General features: G+C 36.5%; 2 protein-coding genes across 2 annotated transcripts in view; both read right to left on the bottom strand.

The window, feature by feature from the left end:
- Positions 1-14775, bottom strand: part of LOC134654349 (venom protease-like) — a 30279-nt gene extending 15504 nt beyond the window's left edge. Inside the window, exons 1-5 of the mRNA XM_063509841.1 lie at positions 14543-14775; positions 5679-5836; positions 5057-5276; positions 4656-4797; positions 1846-2009 (exon numbers count right to left, since the gene is read on the bottom strand). Of these exons, the coding sequence (XP_063365911.1) occupies positions 1846-2009; positions 4656-4797; positions 5057-5276; positions 5679-5836; positions 14543-14603 (745 nt within the window). The 5' untranslated portion in view covers positions 14604-14775. The remainder of the gene's footprint in view (positions 1-1845; positions 2010-4655; positions 4798-5056; positions 5277-5678; positions 5837-14542) is intronic.
- The window catches only part of LOC134654539 (ATP synthase subunit b, mitochondrial), a 135207-nt gene extending 117520 nt beyond the window's left edge, over positions 1-17687 (bottom strand). The window contains exon 1 of the mRNA XM_063510101.1: positions 17678-17687. The gene's annotated coding sequence lies outside the window, so the exon portion shown is untranslated. The remainder of the gene's footprint in view (positions 1-17677) is intronic.
- Positions 17688-19403: the final 1716 nt, after the last annotated feature.

Below are 19403 nucleotides of genomic sequence, written 5' to 3'. Positions count from 1 at the left end.
AGAAAACCGCTTTTATTATTATTCTCAGATGGATGGTCATGGTACTCTAAATGACGCTTGACACTTTGTCAGCTTCGACATGAACTGATGTATTAATAATGAAAAAGGCGTAAAAAGTGTTTCGTATTCAGTACTCACAAATTGTTCAAGTGGGTTTATTAGATAAATTATGATGAATAAACTCATGTTCCTCTAATTCAATTGAATTAGGTGTACTCCTTATAGTTGGACGACTCAAATTAATAAATCATTTTATTTCACTTTAAAACAATATGTCAATCAGACAATAAGTAACACTTATTTACTGACTTCGCCTATAAGCGATCTTGACATTATAAATATATTTTTATGTACTCATTTGGTTGACTCGTTTTTATGCAGTTTAATATAAGAGTAAACCGAAGTTGTTAAAGTTTCATCGTCACCAAAATGTATGCACCACTGTCAGCGCACCACTTCATTTGTTTAATTGCAAATTGTATGTCAATTACTTTAAAGTAATAATGTGACGTGATGTAGGTACATCTAGCAATTCCCACTTTTAGAGACAAGTTATAACTACCTCCTGTATTAATATTATTTATGTTGGTAGTATAAAAGCAATGTACTACTGTGTTAATTATAAAATGTGTGAGATAGTCTTTATTGTTGATTCACATTAGACCTCTGGGCGCATTAGGGTTTATACTATTTTTTAAATACCGTTCTATGGGTTAGGTGTGAGTAAAATTTATTATGTCAAACATAATTGGATATTAGAAATTCAAATATATTTTTATATGTTGGGCCATCTAAAACCAAGTAAAAAGAAAGCCTCCCTCGGCTCTATAATAAAACCTAATTACCATTTTAAAGACAATACATTTTTCACATAATATAATTCGTAATTCTTTATTGCAACCATGGTACCATGGGTACCTACTATGAAAAATGCGCCAATATGAATATCTAGGCCCTCTGTTTCGTTGTGCGATCTTATGCCTTCGTGTTGGTTCACGACCAACTCCCAGGCGAAATCGGTGTTCGAAATACGAACAGACTTTCCTTCGTGTTGGTTCACGACCAACCCCCAGGATGATTTATTCCTTCGTGTTAGTTCTCGACTAAACCCCAGGATTTATGTATGTCCTTCAAGTTGAAGGATTGTCCAACTATTTTAATAACAAATATTTTTTATATTGCACAACGAATAAAATGTAATCTCACAGCTAACACCATAGTACGAAACGAAGATCGTTATCAAAAAGCAATGTGGTCTTGTGCCGAATATTTCGGCAACGAGACCGACGTGTGGACGCTACCACGCACAAATAAAGAAAGAAGAGCGGCATGCCGGTGAGCGGTAACCGGATGTGGGCGGAAGTTGCTTTGACAGTTTTAATCAAAATAGTTACTCTTAAATGTGTGCGATGCTACCTGTACAATAGGGGAACTACATGGTTAATATATAATTATATCTGAAAAATGAAGTGACGAAATATAATTAAAGGATGACTCACGTTACAACGGTCTGGGTCCGGGCTGAAGCTTCCGACACGATTTCTATGACGGATGATCGGTGATCACGTGAGCTTTCTATAGAAATCTGAATTGACGGTTGCCTCAGCCCGGTCCGGATTGTTCTAGCGTGAGTTATCCTTAACCTTTTCCACGCCGTGTCAAACACAAAAGCTGTCACTCAGACGCCACGTCATTGAAGTGTCAAAACTGAAATTGAACTTTATGCATGTGCACGTAGGTCTATGTTGCTCTGTGGTCTGTGACCGATTAATCGGTCTTTGGTGTTGAACCTACGGTGCGGATATATCGGTCATTGGCGTCCAAAAGGTTAACTATGGGTCTTACCAGTAAACTGCACGTTGCGAGATAGAACGAGGATGCCGATGTCGTTGGTGAAGGACTTGGGGCTGTACTCCTGGTGCTTGACGAGGGTCTTGATGAGCACGTCCACGGGAGTCGCGCCCTCGTCGTCGCGGGCGAGGTCCAACTCGCCGAGGCGGACAAGGTAGCTGAGAATCAAATAAATATAATAGGGTATTTGACTATATTTAAAATAAATTATTTTACACCATGCATGAAAACACCAGAAGATTAATAGAAAAACATAGACAGTAGTTATTTTTGGACACAATTTATATTTTAAGACCCTTATAAAACTATAAAGAGTATTAGGTAATTTGATTGTCACGTCACATGCTAGTGTTTCATATAAATTTCATAGAAGTAAAATCGTTTTGACAGTTCGAAAACAGAAACTGATTTGACTACTATTCAAATACCTACCCTATTGAGTAAAAGTAGGTAATTAATAGAATCAGGCGTTACTTTGCGAAAATCTATATACATATATTAATTAACCTTTTCGACGCCGTGTCAAACGCAATTTAAGCTGGCACGCTGACGCCACGTCACCGAAGTGTCAAAACTGAAATTGAACTTTATGCATGTGCACGTAGGTCTATGTTGCTCTGTGATATATGACCGATTAATCGGTCTTTGGCGTTGAACCTACGGTGCGGATATATCGGTCATTGGCGTCCAAAGGTTTAAAAAAAATATTACTTTGCTAATCCGCGAAATAATAACGTGCTAACCCATTATACTTACTTGCGTATTTTTACATGCAATTAATTAAACAACAAATTAAAATTCGTCTAAAAGGACATCGGAAAAACTTATTCTAAATGTATTTATTCGGAACGTCGTAGAAAAACTTTGAATAAGTGTGGGGCTATAATTTTGTTGTAGTCGACGTCAAAAATATGTTTGTTACACTTTTGCACCCTTTGTAATAAGGCGAAAAAAGTAAGCATATCTTTGACGTCGCCTGTATACCTAATATTACGTATGATTATGTCCATCTGCTGCTTTTGATAGATATGTGTGTCTGATGTTCTGTTACGTAACCAACGACTTTAGAGACAAATACAAACAAATACAACCATAATGCATCGTGTATTTACATATAAACCGGTCGGTGGATCTGCCGACGGGCCTTGGAGAGACAATAAAATTACATTATCATTGTACCTTTGTGGTTTTGCAACAGAAGCTAGAGAATACGCTTAAATTATTTTTTAAATGTGTTTTGTTTATCTTGGTAGGATTCTGTAAGGTATATTTAATTTGAGATTAATTAACTTTTCCTCATCATAACGCTTTCTCGGCTGCATCCTAATGATCTTTTGTTCACGCAACGCCGTATTTTAGGACCTACACCTTAGACTAAGATTCCTTTCAAAATGTCCAAAATAGTAGTGTGACTACTTTGAAAACACAAATCAAAGTATTTGATTTGTTCCAAAAAAACATCAATAGATATTTCGTTCGATCAAAGAACGTCATTCATAAAAGTCAAACACCTTGCCTTTTTTGTGGTGGCATACAAAACAGTAGGCGGAAGGCAGGCAGACACTAACAACAGTCCGCATTAATGTTATCTTCATGTGACATTAGTTCCGGTTTAATTATTCTTTCTGGAATAAGTCTATATTAAAATTAAACTGCATTCGATATCATTAAATCTCACGTGAACCATAATTACTATATCGCATTTAATGCCATTCATCACTAAAATCATTACATTTTATAATTTGACGGAACTGGAAAATTCCTAGTTTTTATGACGATTTATATTTGGTATTTAAGTTGTAATTCATACCGTGCTGCTTCCGTTTGCCCTTCAGAAGAAACGATTTGTAATACAGTCACTATACCACTTATAGCTAACATATGGTGAGGAAAATTGTTGTATGTGCGTTGCATTTAAGTGCGGTATTTTATTATTGTTATAGATTACTGACCATACAATTTATATCCTATAAATTCGTACACTATTCTGCTAATTGTGCTGCTAATGGTTATATGGGTATTAGTTTTGGGTAGATATCAGTTCACCTCTGTCATCTACCGCCATTCTACCGCAGTAAAATCTTCTCTTTTCGGTGTTAATTATTAGTAAGTAATATTGTATTTTGTAAATTTTGCGAAAATTTTGACAGCCTTTTAGTGTTTTTCCTGTTTAGTGCAGTATTAGTGTCAGATATTATATCATCACAGTCTTTTTGATTATAGTGTGTACGTAAAATTAATATTATAGGTAGGTTAAAACTACTTACACGTTTTTAGTTTTTTTTTTAACCAAACTCTAATTTTACATTTCAATTAAAGGTTCATAGAAGTTCATGTTAAAAAGCAATAAGCTAATAAGTCATATTTTTTACATTTGGATTCATTCTCCGTGAACACACAATGGAGCTGTTTACATACTAATGAGGCTTATTACGAAATCGAGGCTGATTTTTTTCAAATTGCGTACCTATTTTATTTGTCACTGCGATCAGAATTCCAATGACAAGCAAATTTATTTGTTAGGTGCTAGTTCACAAGGATAAATAGGTACATATATAACAAATTGATTAGTTTCGCTTTAGTACCCGTGGAAAATACTGCTAATAATAAAGTGATGTGTAAGTATTTATATTAATTCCTAAAATAGACAATAATAAAAGCTGCATCTGACGTAGGTATTATTTTGTAATAAATTACTTGATAACTCACATGTTTTTTACCTGTACTGTATTGAGTAAATGAGAAATACCTAAAACCGGCCAAGTGCGCGTCAGGCCGCGCATAATAGAGAGTCCGTCACTTACAGATCATTTTCCCTGGTGTGTATGCAATGGGCAGCCGTTAGAACATGGCGGGCAGATATGAGCGAGCCTCCACAGAGCCAGCGTGCGCCGGCGCCGGCTCGTCGTTCCTTGTAACCCAGCAGCGCCATCCAGGGGAAGTCACCTGGAACAAGTGTTCAAAGCTCAAAGGAAAAAGAACATGAAACTAATTATCGAAAAATTTGGGTTATAAGAGTTTCAACCAGATCAGAGGGGTCCGGGTTTAAACCTTGTAACTATGTAGTAAATAAATATGTGTCATATATAAAAGAGAAAGTGACCAAGGACTCCAGTGCCCAGGGCTGCGACCACTAGGCTACCCGAGTCACGGCGGTATGTGTCGAATTTTCACCTCTTCACACATTCTTCTTCATTTTACTTACCCAACTTGGCAGGTATGCCTCCAACAACCCTACTGAAGGACGCATTGCTGACTCCGCAGACCGGGGCCTCTGGTAGCGACACAGCTTCAAGCTGAGGCTCTAGCTCCTTAGGCTCCGGACCTGGAGTAGGCTCTGTCGGCTGGGTGGGCGCTGGGGTAGGCTCGGTGGGGGGAAGAGTGGGGGTTAGACCAGTGGGGATGCCGGGGCGAGGGCAGCAGACCTGCGGAAAAATATATCTTTACCTTAATTCCTGGGCCATCTATGGTTTAGTTTATTGGATAAGAGAAAAATAGAATTGCTTATATAATAGCAATCCTTGTTCTATACTTAGATACGAGTTTTATATTGATTGAAAATATAAAAGACGGATAAATAATATGGATAACATCAAAACCTATCAATACGTATATCCAAATGTCTTCGATGACTTCTATAAACCTAGTTATCATGTCGGAATTGTACCTACATGATATGTAATTAAAGATAGGTATATTATGCGCCATCCCTTAATGACACTTTCTAGATAAGATAATCGGTACTTAGTCATGATTTAAGATTCCTGTTTATATGTAACTATCTAATAAACGTGGCGTTTGTTTGAATTTCACATTAGCCATTTTACCTTGGGATTATTTCCTTGGAAGCCGCAATGTGCTTGTCGTAACAGCCGCAAAGCATTAGGGTTGCTCCTCGACTCCTGGATCAGCTTCAGGTAGGGTTGGCAATCGGTCACCGAGATGCAGCTGCCCACCTCATTCTCTACCGTTGTGCAGGTTTCCTCTGCAAGTTAAATAAAGTTTTAGCTATAGAAGCTCTGACAAACATGCTTATGCTTTTTAAGTAGGTAATAGCTACTTTGAAGTCTAGTTATTTATAATACTTTTTATGTTTATTTATATTTATTTTCAAACTGTATTTCCTACGTTCTCACTGCTGAGGTAAAAAGTCATTTGCACCTTGTACTTTTTAAGTGCTCGCTAGGCTCACAATTCTAAGTAAAAATCATTTGCTATAATTGAGAAGTATTCGCTAGTTTGGGACTCAAAATAAAGTGTGGTTTATGATTGGTATGGATCGCTTAAGGTTTTCTTATTTCTTACATTCTTATGATTTTAAAAGGTTTCTACCGTTATATAAGTAGCGTAATCTATTTAATTTAAGTTAAACCCAAGCCTTGACCCATGCATGCACGTATTACCGTCGTTATTGGTTAAGGGTAAACAGCCACCGCATATTGGTTAAGGATGCTTAACCGCCACCTTAACAAAAGTCATAAAATTATAGGCAGTTAGTCATTTTAGATGCTTTACGTTAAATGGAGTAGGTACCTAGTCAAACATGAATTAAGGGCCACCCCACATCTAGCGTCTTTCGAGCGTCGGCGTCTGGTCAGCGCTATGGAAAATGACGTTGCGTCGACGTTCGGCCATAGAGTTGTAGACGCCGACGCTCGAAAGACGCTAGATGTGGGGTGGCCCTAAGAATTGATAATCTAATACGAAAGACTATTACAGGGGTGTATTAATTTAGTTTAAGTCATGTATTTTTTAATCTTATTTTTCTTTTGTATTGTAGTATATTTTGACATGTGTTTTTGACATTAAAGATATTGAACTGAATTGTAGCCGAGATCACAATCGTACATAAAAAACACCAATCGAAACTTACATAATGTATCAAAATACACAGACATTTCGTAGCATCTGTCATTTGTATAAGTACATTTTGTATTTTCATTTGGCGTTTGTCGATGTAGGTACTATTATCATCATGGCTAGCCCCCCCAACCCCCTAGTGACTAAAAAAGACAAATTGTAGGACCTAAAACAAAGTAATTTGGCTTCACACAAGTCACACTGGTAAAGACGATTGCCATAATTGAAAAAAAAAGTCACACTGGTTCACCTTGCTCGTCAAGTTTTTCTTCGCTCGACGACATTTAAATAATTTGAGCGTTATTATATCATGGACTCAAATTAATGAAAATGCCCTCCAAATGTTAAGTCGCTATAAAACTTGTGTAAGATTGGACCTTTTTGATGTACCAAACAGAAACACTCTTAACTGTCCATCGTTGGACCTTATGGCTTTTGTAATAAGGTTTACTGTCAGTTAACAGTGTGGGCGATGGTAGTTGCGCTTAGTGTTGTTGTTGATGCATTTTAATTGTTGTTTTGAAGTTTTTCGAGTGGTTAGGAGTATCATTGAGAATTATGATTTTTCGAAGGTTTTCTCAATATTTAGAAGCGTATCAAATCTGATTACACGTTTTCTATTTGTTCGAAGTTAAGTTTACCTAAACTTAATATCATAATACCGTGTTTGAAATAAAAAAGTAACGTAACGTCAAGAGCGTCTGCACTTTGCTTTTATGCTTTTTAACCCGTCTACTCCCTGCGGTCAAATTTGCTGACCAAAAAACACGATCTTGAAGTTTTCGTTTTAGAATTTAATATAAAGGCCCCAGGGCTCCAGGGGTCTAGCCAAGATGACAATTGTTGTAGTAATCGAAATCCTATGGGAAATAGTGACATAACTTTCCGCAACATAATTTCATTTACGCATATAGCTGACTTTCACGACACAGGCTAAGCCGTCGCGTCGTCGGAAGTCGTCGATAATCTGCATACTGTATTTAAACAATTTTTCTTGGTTAATAAATAATTTTTACTTTTTACTTTTATTTTTGCATCTGTCATAATTTTTCTTTTCGCTTGGCGATTGTCGATGTACGATTGTCATCACCAGATGACAATCCATGGTTGCTCCATATCAAGCAAGGCAAGCAAGGAGCAAGGGGCCAGCAATCACGATTGACCGGTCTGTCAACGACACTTTTTATGTTTACACAAGTCATTTAGTAACGGATCAACCTTGACCACGGCTCGTGAGGTCGCGCGGTCGTCAATGTCAACTCGCATCGATATGCACGATACATCCCACTTTAATTGAACTTGTAGTGCATATTGTACCTACGCTACGAGGTAGATAAGGATGTGAGACATCATTCTATTTTAAACTTTCCCAGCCTATTTATGGCCAGAAAGCGGAATAAAAAGTTATTTCATTATATATACCTAAAGACGTAACATACAAAGTTAGAATAGGTAGGTACCTAGATAAAAACTGTTGCTATATTAAGTTAGTTGATTATAGGTACTCCTCCTATTGAATCACTCGATAGACAATAAACTGAACATTTACTTAGATACCGTAAAACGGGGTGAGTAGGTTTCGCGGGGAGAAGTGAGTTATGAATGGGGAGAGAAGGTTTGAGAGGGGGGTGAGAAGAGATTTTAAGGCTACTGCTACAAAAATAATGTACCTATTCCAATTTAAAATGGAGCTATAGTAATACGCATAATAAAAAAAAAATATACAACAATCTTCCAAAATCACCTTTGTATGAAAACCCCTCTCACCCCAAATACGAGGCACTACGGGGTGAGGTGGATTTTCCTCTTTATCGCCAAAGTTATGAAATGGAACTACCCAAAATAAAATAAAAACTAAAATACAAACGTCCGGAACACTTATTATATACACCATTCAGTTTTCATATTTAAAAATAAAATGTTATCGAGGTTTGAATTTCAGTTTTGACCCTACTCACCCAATTTTACGGTACTTAATTAACTCGTAAGAAATTAGAAGAACAAACACTGATAACAAAATTTACAAGGTACCTATAGTTAGACCTACTATTAACTCTTCCAATAGATACGACGAGTATCTAACGTGCGAGTCGAAACGCTCAACATTAAAGTTTAATTTTAAACCTCATATAAAATAAAAATAAGATCGCATTACACATAGTTTTCAATAATATAAAGTTTTCTTTTTTACAAAAAAACATTTATTTTTACTCGTAATGGTTTCATGTTATTAATTTAGGCAGATTTTAAAAATAGTTAATCAATTCTTCGTAATAGCCCATGTTTAGTTCAATTATTAATGTACCTATGCACGTACCTATAATTAAATATGTATATTCATTATATTCATTCAAGGAAAAATATGTTGGGTAGGCACTGATACTGATAGGTACTGAAATAATAAAATGAAAATGTAATATATATTTATGTACAAGGATGAAATGTTTCTAAATGATGAAATCATGACATAACATAGCCATTAATTGAATATCTTTGTTAAAGAGAACCATATAGATCATGATAATGAAAGACTTTTTAATGGCCACATGATCAAGAGGATTAAAACACTACATATAGATAGAAGTCATGCTGTCCTATCTCTGTCAATCCAACATCTATACAGGGTGTTAAATTTAAATGAGTCCGTGAGAAACTTGAGGAAAATTTAGAAACTATAAGTGATAGCGAGATTTTTATTAAAAAACTACAGGTTCGTTAGCTATATCTTATCATTTATGATTTTTCTCTGCCTCATTGGGATTTAACACCCCTAAAACATATACAATAACCCGGTGTTAGTTTCCCATTTTTAATTAAGAAAAAACATTACGGAAGATGCCGCTCGGCCCAAAGTTGAAATTGTTTCTTGAGTCCGCTGACACTGGAGTTAATGGCGGCAACGTTGTTACCGATGTAATAGATTCAATAGCTTTTGGGATCTCTTCGGTAACTTTTGGAGTTGGCTCTGTGGCTTTAGTAAATCCAGGAGTTTTATCCATCTGAGAATCAGGGAATGCTACAGCGTCACTAGGCCCATCAAAGACAAAAGCATCCTCATTTGGGACTGTGTTCCCAGGTATAACAATGAGAGTATTTTCATTATTTGTTACTTCTTTTGATGCGTTTGAATTATCGCTGTTTGGATTACCTTGAAAGCTGCTTCTATCAGGAAAGCCAACTAGGTCGGGTTCATTTTGGAAACTACTTTGGCTTGGCTGGTCTTGGAATCCATTTTGGCTTGGTGGATTTTGAAAGCCGTTTTCATTGGTATTAGGAAATTCATTCTTTGGTGGTGCTGTAGGAAATCCAACTTGACTGGAATCAGGGAAACCATTATGGCTTGGCGGATTTTGGAATTCATTTTGGCTTGGTAGATTTTGGAATTCATTTTGGCTTGGCGGATTTTGGAATTCATTTTGGCTTGATGAATTTTGAAAGCCGTTTTCATTGGTATTAGGGAATTCATTCGTTGGTGGTGCTGTAGGAAATCCAGCTTGACTGGAATCAGGGAATCCATTCTGACTTGGCGGATTTTGGAATCCATTTTGGCTTGGTGGATTTTGAAAGCCGTTTTCATTGGTTTTAGGGAATTCATTCTTTGGTGGTGCTGTAGGAAATCCAACTTGACTGGAATCTGGAAATCCATTCTGGCTTGGCGGATTTTGGAATCCATTTTGGCTTGGTGGATTTGGAAAGCCGTTTTCATTGGTATTAGGGAATTCATTATTTGGTGGTGCTATAGGAAATCCAGCTTGACTGGAATCAGGGAATCCATTCTGGTTTGGCGGATTTTGGAATCCATTTTGGCTTGGTGGATTTTGAAAGCCGTTTTCATTGATATTATGGAATTCATTATTTGGTGGTGCTGTAGGAAATCCAGCTTGACTGGAATCAAGGAATCCTTTCTGGCTTGGCTGATTTGGGAATTTATTTTGACTTGGTTGATTTTGAAAGCCGTTTTCATTGTTATCAGGGAATTCATTTTGTGGTGGTGCAGTAGGAAATCCAACTTGACTGGAATCAGGGAAACCATTCTGGCTTGGCGGATTTTGGAATTCACTCTGACTTTGCGGATATTGGAAATTGTTTGGATTTACTAGATTCTGGAAGCCATATTGGTTGGCCCCGTTTTGATCATAGAATTGATTCTGGTTAGGTATCCCAAATTGATTCGGTCTACTGTATTCGTAATTTGGTCTGCCGTAATCGTAATTTGGTCGGTTGTAGTCAGATATGGGTCTGCCGTATTCGTCTGCGGTGTAGCCATACGGATTGTTGTTGGGGTTCTGGGGCTGGATATGTAGAACAGTTTGGATCCTGTGCTTTATTCTGGAAGGGTCTAGGAGGCTCTGACTGAACCCTCGGTTGTCGCGCGATGGGAAGAATCCTAAATATAAGAATTCGGTACTTTAATTAATAGGTTTTGATTAGTAAAATTTCGAGTTATTTTTTTACAAGATAATGAATTACACTTCAAGATAGGTAATGAATGAGCACAGAACAGCAAAAAGATATCCATGTATATTATTGATCCTATAAAATAAAAACAGGTTAAAAATTAGAATAATTTTGAAAGATTAATCAACTGAATAGGAAATAGGTACAGAATAAAATATTGTTAAAGGAGATGTCTAATTTTGAAACAAATGAAGAAAGAAACAGTTTGGGTTAATGGCATAAAGTTACGACGAAGAAGATAGTGAAAATGGATCATTATTTACCAACAAACTTCCAGTTCTTATGCAGCAATTATATTAGCTTCTCGTCTCTGTTATGGTCATACTAAAAGTTGAGTTTCATAAGTGAACAAAAATATAATTAAGACGCTGTACTTAATTATATTTTTGTTCACTTATGAAAGCAGAAAGCCCTCCCAGATAACATTTAACTTTTTATTTTGATAAATGATAACCTATAGCGTAGCGTAGCGTAGCGTATGTAACGAAAACAAACCGATAACCTAACTACAATAGGTTCATGTTATAAGTTTTGAGTACCTAGTTTTTATCATGGCGTTGGTGGTATTTGTATGTTTTTTGCGTTTACAAAACGACTAAATATCTGTGGTTTCTAAGTGTAGGTAGTAATATTTAGCGAAATCTCAGTAACTTTTATTTACCTAAAAGAACAAACAACATACCGCATGGGTTTTTTGACGGCATTTTTTGCGCTGGTTCGAGTACCTACTACCGGATCATAATTGCACAGGCGTTCGCACATATACCGGTATTTCCTCAAATGCTTGTATTATTTATAGTTTTATAGTTTTATTTTTCTTTGTTACCTGCTAATATAGTCTCGTAGACAAAAATATGGATACTCTGAAATAAATATATTCATTTTCATTACCGTAAAATGGGGTGATTAGGGACAAAACTAACATTCAAACCTCGATAACATTTTATTTTTACATATGCAAACTGAATGGTGTATATAATAAGTGTTCCGGACATTTGTATTTTAGTTTTTATTTTATTTTGGGTAGTTCCATTTCATAACTTTGACGATAAACAGGAAATCCCACCTCACCCCGTAGGGCCCGTAGTCCCTCGTAATTGAGGTGAGATGGGATTTCATACAAAGGTGATTTTGGAAGATTCTTGGATCGATTTTTTTTATTATGAGTATTACTATAGCTCCATTTTAAACTGGAATACATTATTTTTGTAGCACTAGCCTTAAAATCCCATCTCACCCCCCTTTCATCCTTTCTCTCCCCATTCATAACCCAACTCTCCCCGCGAACCCTACACACCCCATTTTACGGTATAGGTACACATTATGACTATGAGGTAAACAAAGTATCCGAGCAACGTACAGATTCCAAAATTGAACAAAGAGCATACTTTAGTGAGTGGTTGGAAAAGTTTTGAGCGTTTCAGCAGCTGCAAGGGTGCCACGAGGGTTTGACAAACTTTACAGAGTAAAACACAACATTTTTCACCATAGCAACTCGAGAATACAAACTGTAAATACTGTAAGTACAAATTAAATCCAAATGAACACTGTAAAATATTAATTATTCAAAATCATCACTTAAAAAACGATTTTTCTAGCCAAAATGAGGAAACAACTCAAATTTTGTATGAAATTACTTTGCCACTCTTGTGGATAAAATGCGCGAGTTGTAGAATATAAGTAGGTAGTTAATTATATTCCTACCTATATCTTAGGTACATAATGATTTTGATCTGATCAGACGACTAAAACTGCTGATTGAACAGTTGATGTATTTTGCATCTACTTGTCTATGTAATATATATATAATACTCGGTATAAACATAATTCATTCTATAATGTACATAAATGGGGCATTCCAATAAAAATGTCTACTTTAACGGGGACGTGACTCGTATATGGCAGCTACCTTAATTATCCTCAGAAATGGTCTTTATCTATTTACATGCTTTTGGCAACTGTAGTTATTTTATAATAATAGAGGTCACGGAAAAACATCAATCATGTGACTGGATATTATACTAGCGTCCCGCCCCGGCTTCATAATGATTATACACCTAAACCTTCTTCAAGAATCATTCTATTGACTGCTGAAAAACGCATGAAAATCCGTTCAGTGGTTTTTGAGTTTATCGCGAACATACAGAGACAGACGCGGCGGGGGACTTTGTTTTATAACATGTTCCTAGTGATACGGTTGAATTGAAAGCTAACAAGTTATCAAACGTTATCGTGCCAAATATCGGCTTCTTACCATTATCAAAAGTGTTAAAAAAATTACGTATTTATGCGTATTTGGTTTTTGTACAGCTTTGGCATTCCACGTGTTTGGCATTAACAGAATTTGATAATATACCTACGTCTTTGGCGTTTCGCATATGAATGGCGTTTTGCGTTTTTGGCATTATGCGTCTAACTAAAGCCATGTGTCACGTGACGTACCCGACACTTTTGGCATGCCCCAAATAATTATAGTCTATTTATATCGTCGAGGGTAGCCGTAGGTACATTTGTTTGTAAACAAACTTTCAATATAATAGTAGGGTAAACAGTGTTTACCTATTTAAATGCGTTATGTAGATATAAATATATATGTGTATATTCCTAATGGAATATATAGGTGTATATACTTAAGTAGGGATTTTTGATAATGGAAGATCAAAATTCTTTTAAAATTTTGTAGGTAACCTACAACCTAAGCAAGTAATTTTGTAGTCATTTACAAGGAGGTATTTTTACTATTTTTGCGATTTTATTTTCATTAAAATTATAAGGGGAAGCACCTACCTATTTAGTTAGGTATAAGACCGCCGGTTAAAAGTTTTATTTTATAATTATTTTTTTCTCTTTGTTTTGTTAATGTGAAAAATGAATTGTTGAACTATGAGCATCGTGAAATTTCATTGATTCAGCTTTTTATATCTATAATAAAGTGCAAAGTCTATAAACTCGAAAATAGAATTCAAAACCTGTACCAAATTCCAATAACGGTGCTTTAAAAAGTTCTAGGTGAAAGAACAGTTAGATAAGTTAGACTAATATTACTATTAGCCAAAGCTTGTCTCAAGTATTTTAAACATAGAAGTTAGGATCCTATAGAAGTGGTATACGTGTGCCTGCGTGAGGGACAAAACATACGCAATGCGACACTGCGATTGGTCAAATTTATTTGTTGCCTACCATAATCCATACTAATTTACGGTAGGAAATAAAAAAAAAGTGAGACTGTAACAAGGACAAACAATAATAGCGCTTTCGCTGCTACTCCTACTGAAAGATACATAAGACTATCCCGTTCGGTCAATTCCCCCCACCCCTCATGCCCGATCCAGTTAAAGTACTAGATTCATGATTTTAAACCTAGAAAACTCACCAAACTGACACAACACTAATTGCACACACATAAACAAACACAAGCAGAGCCGCATCGCCATCGTACACTCCGTCTGGAGGTCTCGCCTCAACTAAATAACCGGCACTTGATAAAAAGTTCAGTAGAACAACACGCACGCGCAACTTTGAACTTTAATTGAAGGTTATAAAGTTGATTTTAAATTTTATAGACAATTTGGTGTCTGTCAAGACGGTTGGCCGTGGAGGTACTGAGGGACTGGAGGCTGGGTCGCGTATATATTGACCACTGGTCATTTTCGTATGACGCACTATATGATAAAAGGTCTGCGGAGATTTTTGTTACACGTCCGCTTTTGATTGTATGCTTTTTTGATGTACCTAGGTTGTTGTTGTTGTGTGTACACTAATTGTTGGCAAATTAAATACAAATTGAGACGTGAGAGTTTTTTCAAAATGGTACTTTTTTTGTATCTAAGTAATTTGACAATGCATTCTAATTTAATTATAATAATTGTCCAGGCACCGATTTTACACTCCTCTCTAAAATAATAATCTCTCCTCTCTCCCTATAAAATAGGTTTTATAGCCGTGAACTTTATTTATGTGTACAACCCAATAAGCGTTAAATTATAATATATAATATAATATAGATTTTCAAACCAATTTGTCAGTAAATAGGAACAAAAAAACTATACTCATCCTTTTCTTTTGGGTGACAAAGATAGTATGACTCTTTCGCAAGCGCGAAAATGACAAGTCTGTGTTTGACACACTATATATTACCTATATATAAACAATGTCCTCAGGGTGGCAAATATAGGCGTTCTATAAATCATTTGAAAAAAGAGCATAAAGCATAAAAAATAATGGCGCTCAATGTGTTCAGACCCTAACTTCCGGAATAGATTGTCAATTGTCGGAACTAAACGGGAATCTCGAGCGGAATTCCGACAGTGACGTCATAGCTACTGGAGGTGGGTAGCGAGGCCATGGTCATTGGTCAGTACTATGCCAACATACTGATGCGTCATCGTCATCACAACTCTTACTCAATGTAAGGTAACGGAAACCACGATCTTGTATCTTCTCTGGTAGTTTTATTTAACCTTTTCGTTGCGTGTTCCATTTTCGAAAACTGTTCGCTGTGGCGGCGAACAATTATTTCATGACACGACAGGCGTGCCTTACGCCATAGAATATAATATATTGGCACGCCTATCGTGTCATGGACCGGTACACCACACGTTAAAAACATTGATGACACGCCTGTCGTGCCATCCGCACCGAATCGGTTAAATGATATACTTAGGAATGAATGAATTAATGAATGAATGTATGTTTATTTGCATCAAACAAGCGTACATACTCGTATATAGGTGTTACATTTTTAGGAGGCAAATAAGCAGACAGATATCGCCTATGGTACCGTTGCCCATGGACACCTGCAACACCAGAGAGGTTGCAAGTGCGTTGCCGGATTCATGATTAGAGTATGCTGTTTTCTTGAAGGTTTGAAGGTCGTATCGATACGGAAATACCGCGGGCGACAGTTCATTTCACATATTAGCTGTGCGAGGATATGTGCACAGAGTGTTATTTTAAATGTCATAATTTCATAAGAACTTTGACGTTAAAGCCTGCTACACGGTCGACGACAAGCCTTCTAACCGTCTGACCTTGGTCTGTCCTTGGTCAGTTTTGGTCAAATTTTGTTGGAAACAACTGTCTACACGGTCCGTCCAGACCAAGGCCACGCGGTCTGAGGGGCTTGTCGGCGACCGTGTAGCAAGGGCTTTAAAGTAACACTTGCACAGTCTGTGCTACCAAAATCGCTGCCGAGCTTGGTCTGACTCTAGGAATCTCTAGAACAGATAAACTAATTTAAATAGTATTTATGGTATTAATAATTTTATCGTAATAAATTAGCATGTTTACTGCAGATATTTGGATTACAGGTTTGTATAGGTACTGAAATATCTTTATTTACATATATTATAAATTATAAGGATAACATATGTTTATATATAGGTACATTATAAATATATATTTACTTTTGCCGTTGATAACCTTTACTCTGACCGAGTTTCCGAAATCAAGGCTCCTCTGACTGCTGTGCATAATAATAATTATTAATAATTAAATATGACGTTCGTAAATATAAACCTTGAGGTTCGAATGCTTGATAAGCTACTGTTTTGAGGGAGTTGTTATATGTACCTACTGACTTATCTTTTTGGACGCGTTTGCTGAGAGTCCCACAAACCATTACCTACCGTTACAGTTTTCAGGCAACTTCATATGGTAATTGCCCACGTTGAGACTTTAACCATTGTCAAAAAAAGTACCAAAAAAACGTACATTGCCATGTACTCGAATAGACATCGTTATGTGTTATTCGATGTTGATAAAATATTCTATTTATGGCACATTTTTTAATAAATTGGTTCGTCTCCCGGGCTTCCCCTACATATTATACATAAATCAAGAAACTAGTAATAATCCAAGCTCATGAGACATCAAAAAACCTGCTATTAAGTGTCCGAATGGTACACACCCATTAACACTGTAGTGCGAACAAGCCTTCGCCTTCGTGACTCATTGTGTATAAAGTAGTTGGCCGTGCCAAGTCAACCGTAGCAAGCATACGTCGGTCTTATAACCGGAGAGACACTCATATAAAAAGAAATTGAAACTGTAGACAATAGGGTTTCTGTGAAACTGACAGTTACCCTTCAAAAGGTCTGACGAACACGCAAGTTTTCTCTCCTGTGGACAAAAGTTTGAAAAAGACAGCTTGTGGGCATGTAGGTAATGATTTTATCATACTTAATACTTATCCAAATAATAGGAGTACCTTTTCATGTGGATAAAGGTTAAATAAGGAAATTAACGTTTATAGCCCTTAACTGTTGGGTATGTCTACAGGAAAGACGTGAACACAGTAGTCTTTGACCCAGTTGCCGGCAAAAAACTATTAAAAAATCGAGAGTGACAGGCAGACAGTTCGCACCATAAGGAGTAATTTTACCTCTTTGGTACGGACCCCTAAAAACGTGAAGAATTATATTATATGCCTTACTAAATTAACGCATAAAATCGACCAAGTGCGCGTCGGATCACATATACTCGTAAATGAGAGTACCGTACGATAACATACGAAAAAGGTAACAAACTAAAGCCGTACATATACAAAAAACAACCAAATCCAAAAAATATTGGTATAATTTGAATATACGGTAACTGACAGTTTCAGAACGTTCACTTTTATGAGAATAATAACACGTTAACACTCTATATTAATTGACTCCTCTCTGATTGTTATGTTCTACGTGACAGGAGTTTAAATGGCTAGCATGCAAAAGCCGGATTTTACTTGTTGGTGAAACAAATTGGAATGCATATCAAGAAACTTGCATTTTTTTATTTACCTAGTCTAGCAACAATGTACCAAAAAGAATTTTCAAAATATGCTAAGTTCCCATTAAGTGATATTTTTTCTGCACGTTTATTTCCAAACCGTCGTACAGTTAGTTTCGATTTCTATGACACTTGAAATAGACGCCAATGACTCCAATGAGTGACAAAAATATTAAACTAGTACCTAAATTAAACAGTCGCCAACAGTTAAGAACATAGAGTAATAATCCCTTATCCGAAAAGATGGAAAAGGAACTTTCTATTTCTAAGCGGCAGCTTGCATGAAAAATCTCAGATGAAACTTTCCTGACATTTTCGTAAATTTTAAAATATTTTTCAAATTCCATATTGTTAACTTAATCCAATATTGGATTTTGTCCTTTATCATTGGTCTCCTTTGAATCGCTAATTGAAGCGACTCTCTGTATGTATTTGTATAAGTAGGTACCCAATAATATTCTGGGTTATTAGTTTAATTAAAATATCCTGGCATCTTCATTTGTGTTGTGTATCAGAAAGTATAATTAAACGGTTATTATTAAGCCAAGATTAAGCATCAAAACACTCATTCTTAAAAAAAAGCCCTTACCTTTCTGCGTAATGGCCGCCGACTTCCCCTTTCCCCTTTTATTCTTCCGTACCACGATCTTGGACTTGTGTTTCACGTTGTATATCTGGTTCGGAGCGTACACCTTCGTACCGTCATGTCCGTGGCTTTGGGGCTTCACTTTCAGCACATACGTCGGGTACTTGTGTCCATACCCATGATCACTTTGGCCGTATCCATGCCCACTTTGACCATACCCATGCCCACTCTGACCATAACCATGACCGCTTTGACCATGACCATGAACAGAATGCCCAGTATGACCATAATGTGGCTTATGATAGCAAGGCTTGTGATTGTAGTAATATTTATGCCCTGATTTCTTCCCGTAGCCGTAATCTCCGTGGTATTGATAGCCGTGGCTATTGTCACAGCCGTGGTCATCATGACCATGACTATGGTCGGGACCATGCCCATATAAAGATTGGAATAGGGCGTCTAAAGCTTCGTAGTATTCAGGAGAATGGGTGGGGGAGGGAGGGTGGTATATGAGGGGGGTTTTAAGACATCTGTTGGCGTTTTGTGCTAGGATTAGTAAAACTGGGAAAGCCTGGATTACACTGCAAACTGTATCGCCGTTAATTGTCATTTTAGCACTTTAGGTCCAAACTCTTTTTTTCAAGGAATATATAATATAGAGTCGTAAATATTTTGAAACCTGTACACGATTTGTGCAATTTTGCCAATATTACCAATAATTAATAATAAAAAAATAGTTTATTAACCGCGTTTTTTATGTGCAATCAATTGTATGGTTTGAATATGACTGAAACAGTGTTGGGTACAAACAATAAACCCATTGTTGGAAATTAGGTTATCTATAAAATCGGCAATTTTCCGATTCATATAGAAATAA

The sequence above is a fragment of the Cydia amplana genome, chromosome 1 (genome assembly GCF_948474715.1).
Source record: "Cydia amplana chromosome 1, ilCydAmpl1.1, whole genome shotgun sequence".
NCBI classification, from domain to species: domain Eukaryota; kingdom Metazoa; phylum Arthropoda; class Insecta; order Lepidoptera; family Tortricidae; genus Cydia; species Cydia amplana.
This window is presented reverse-complemented; position numbering and strand designations above follow the sequence as displayed.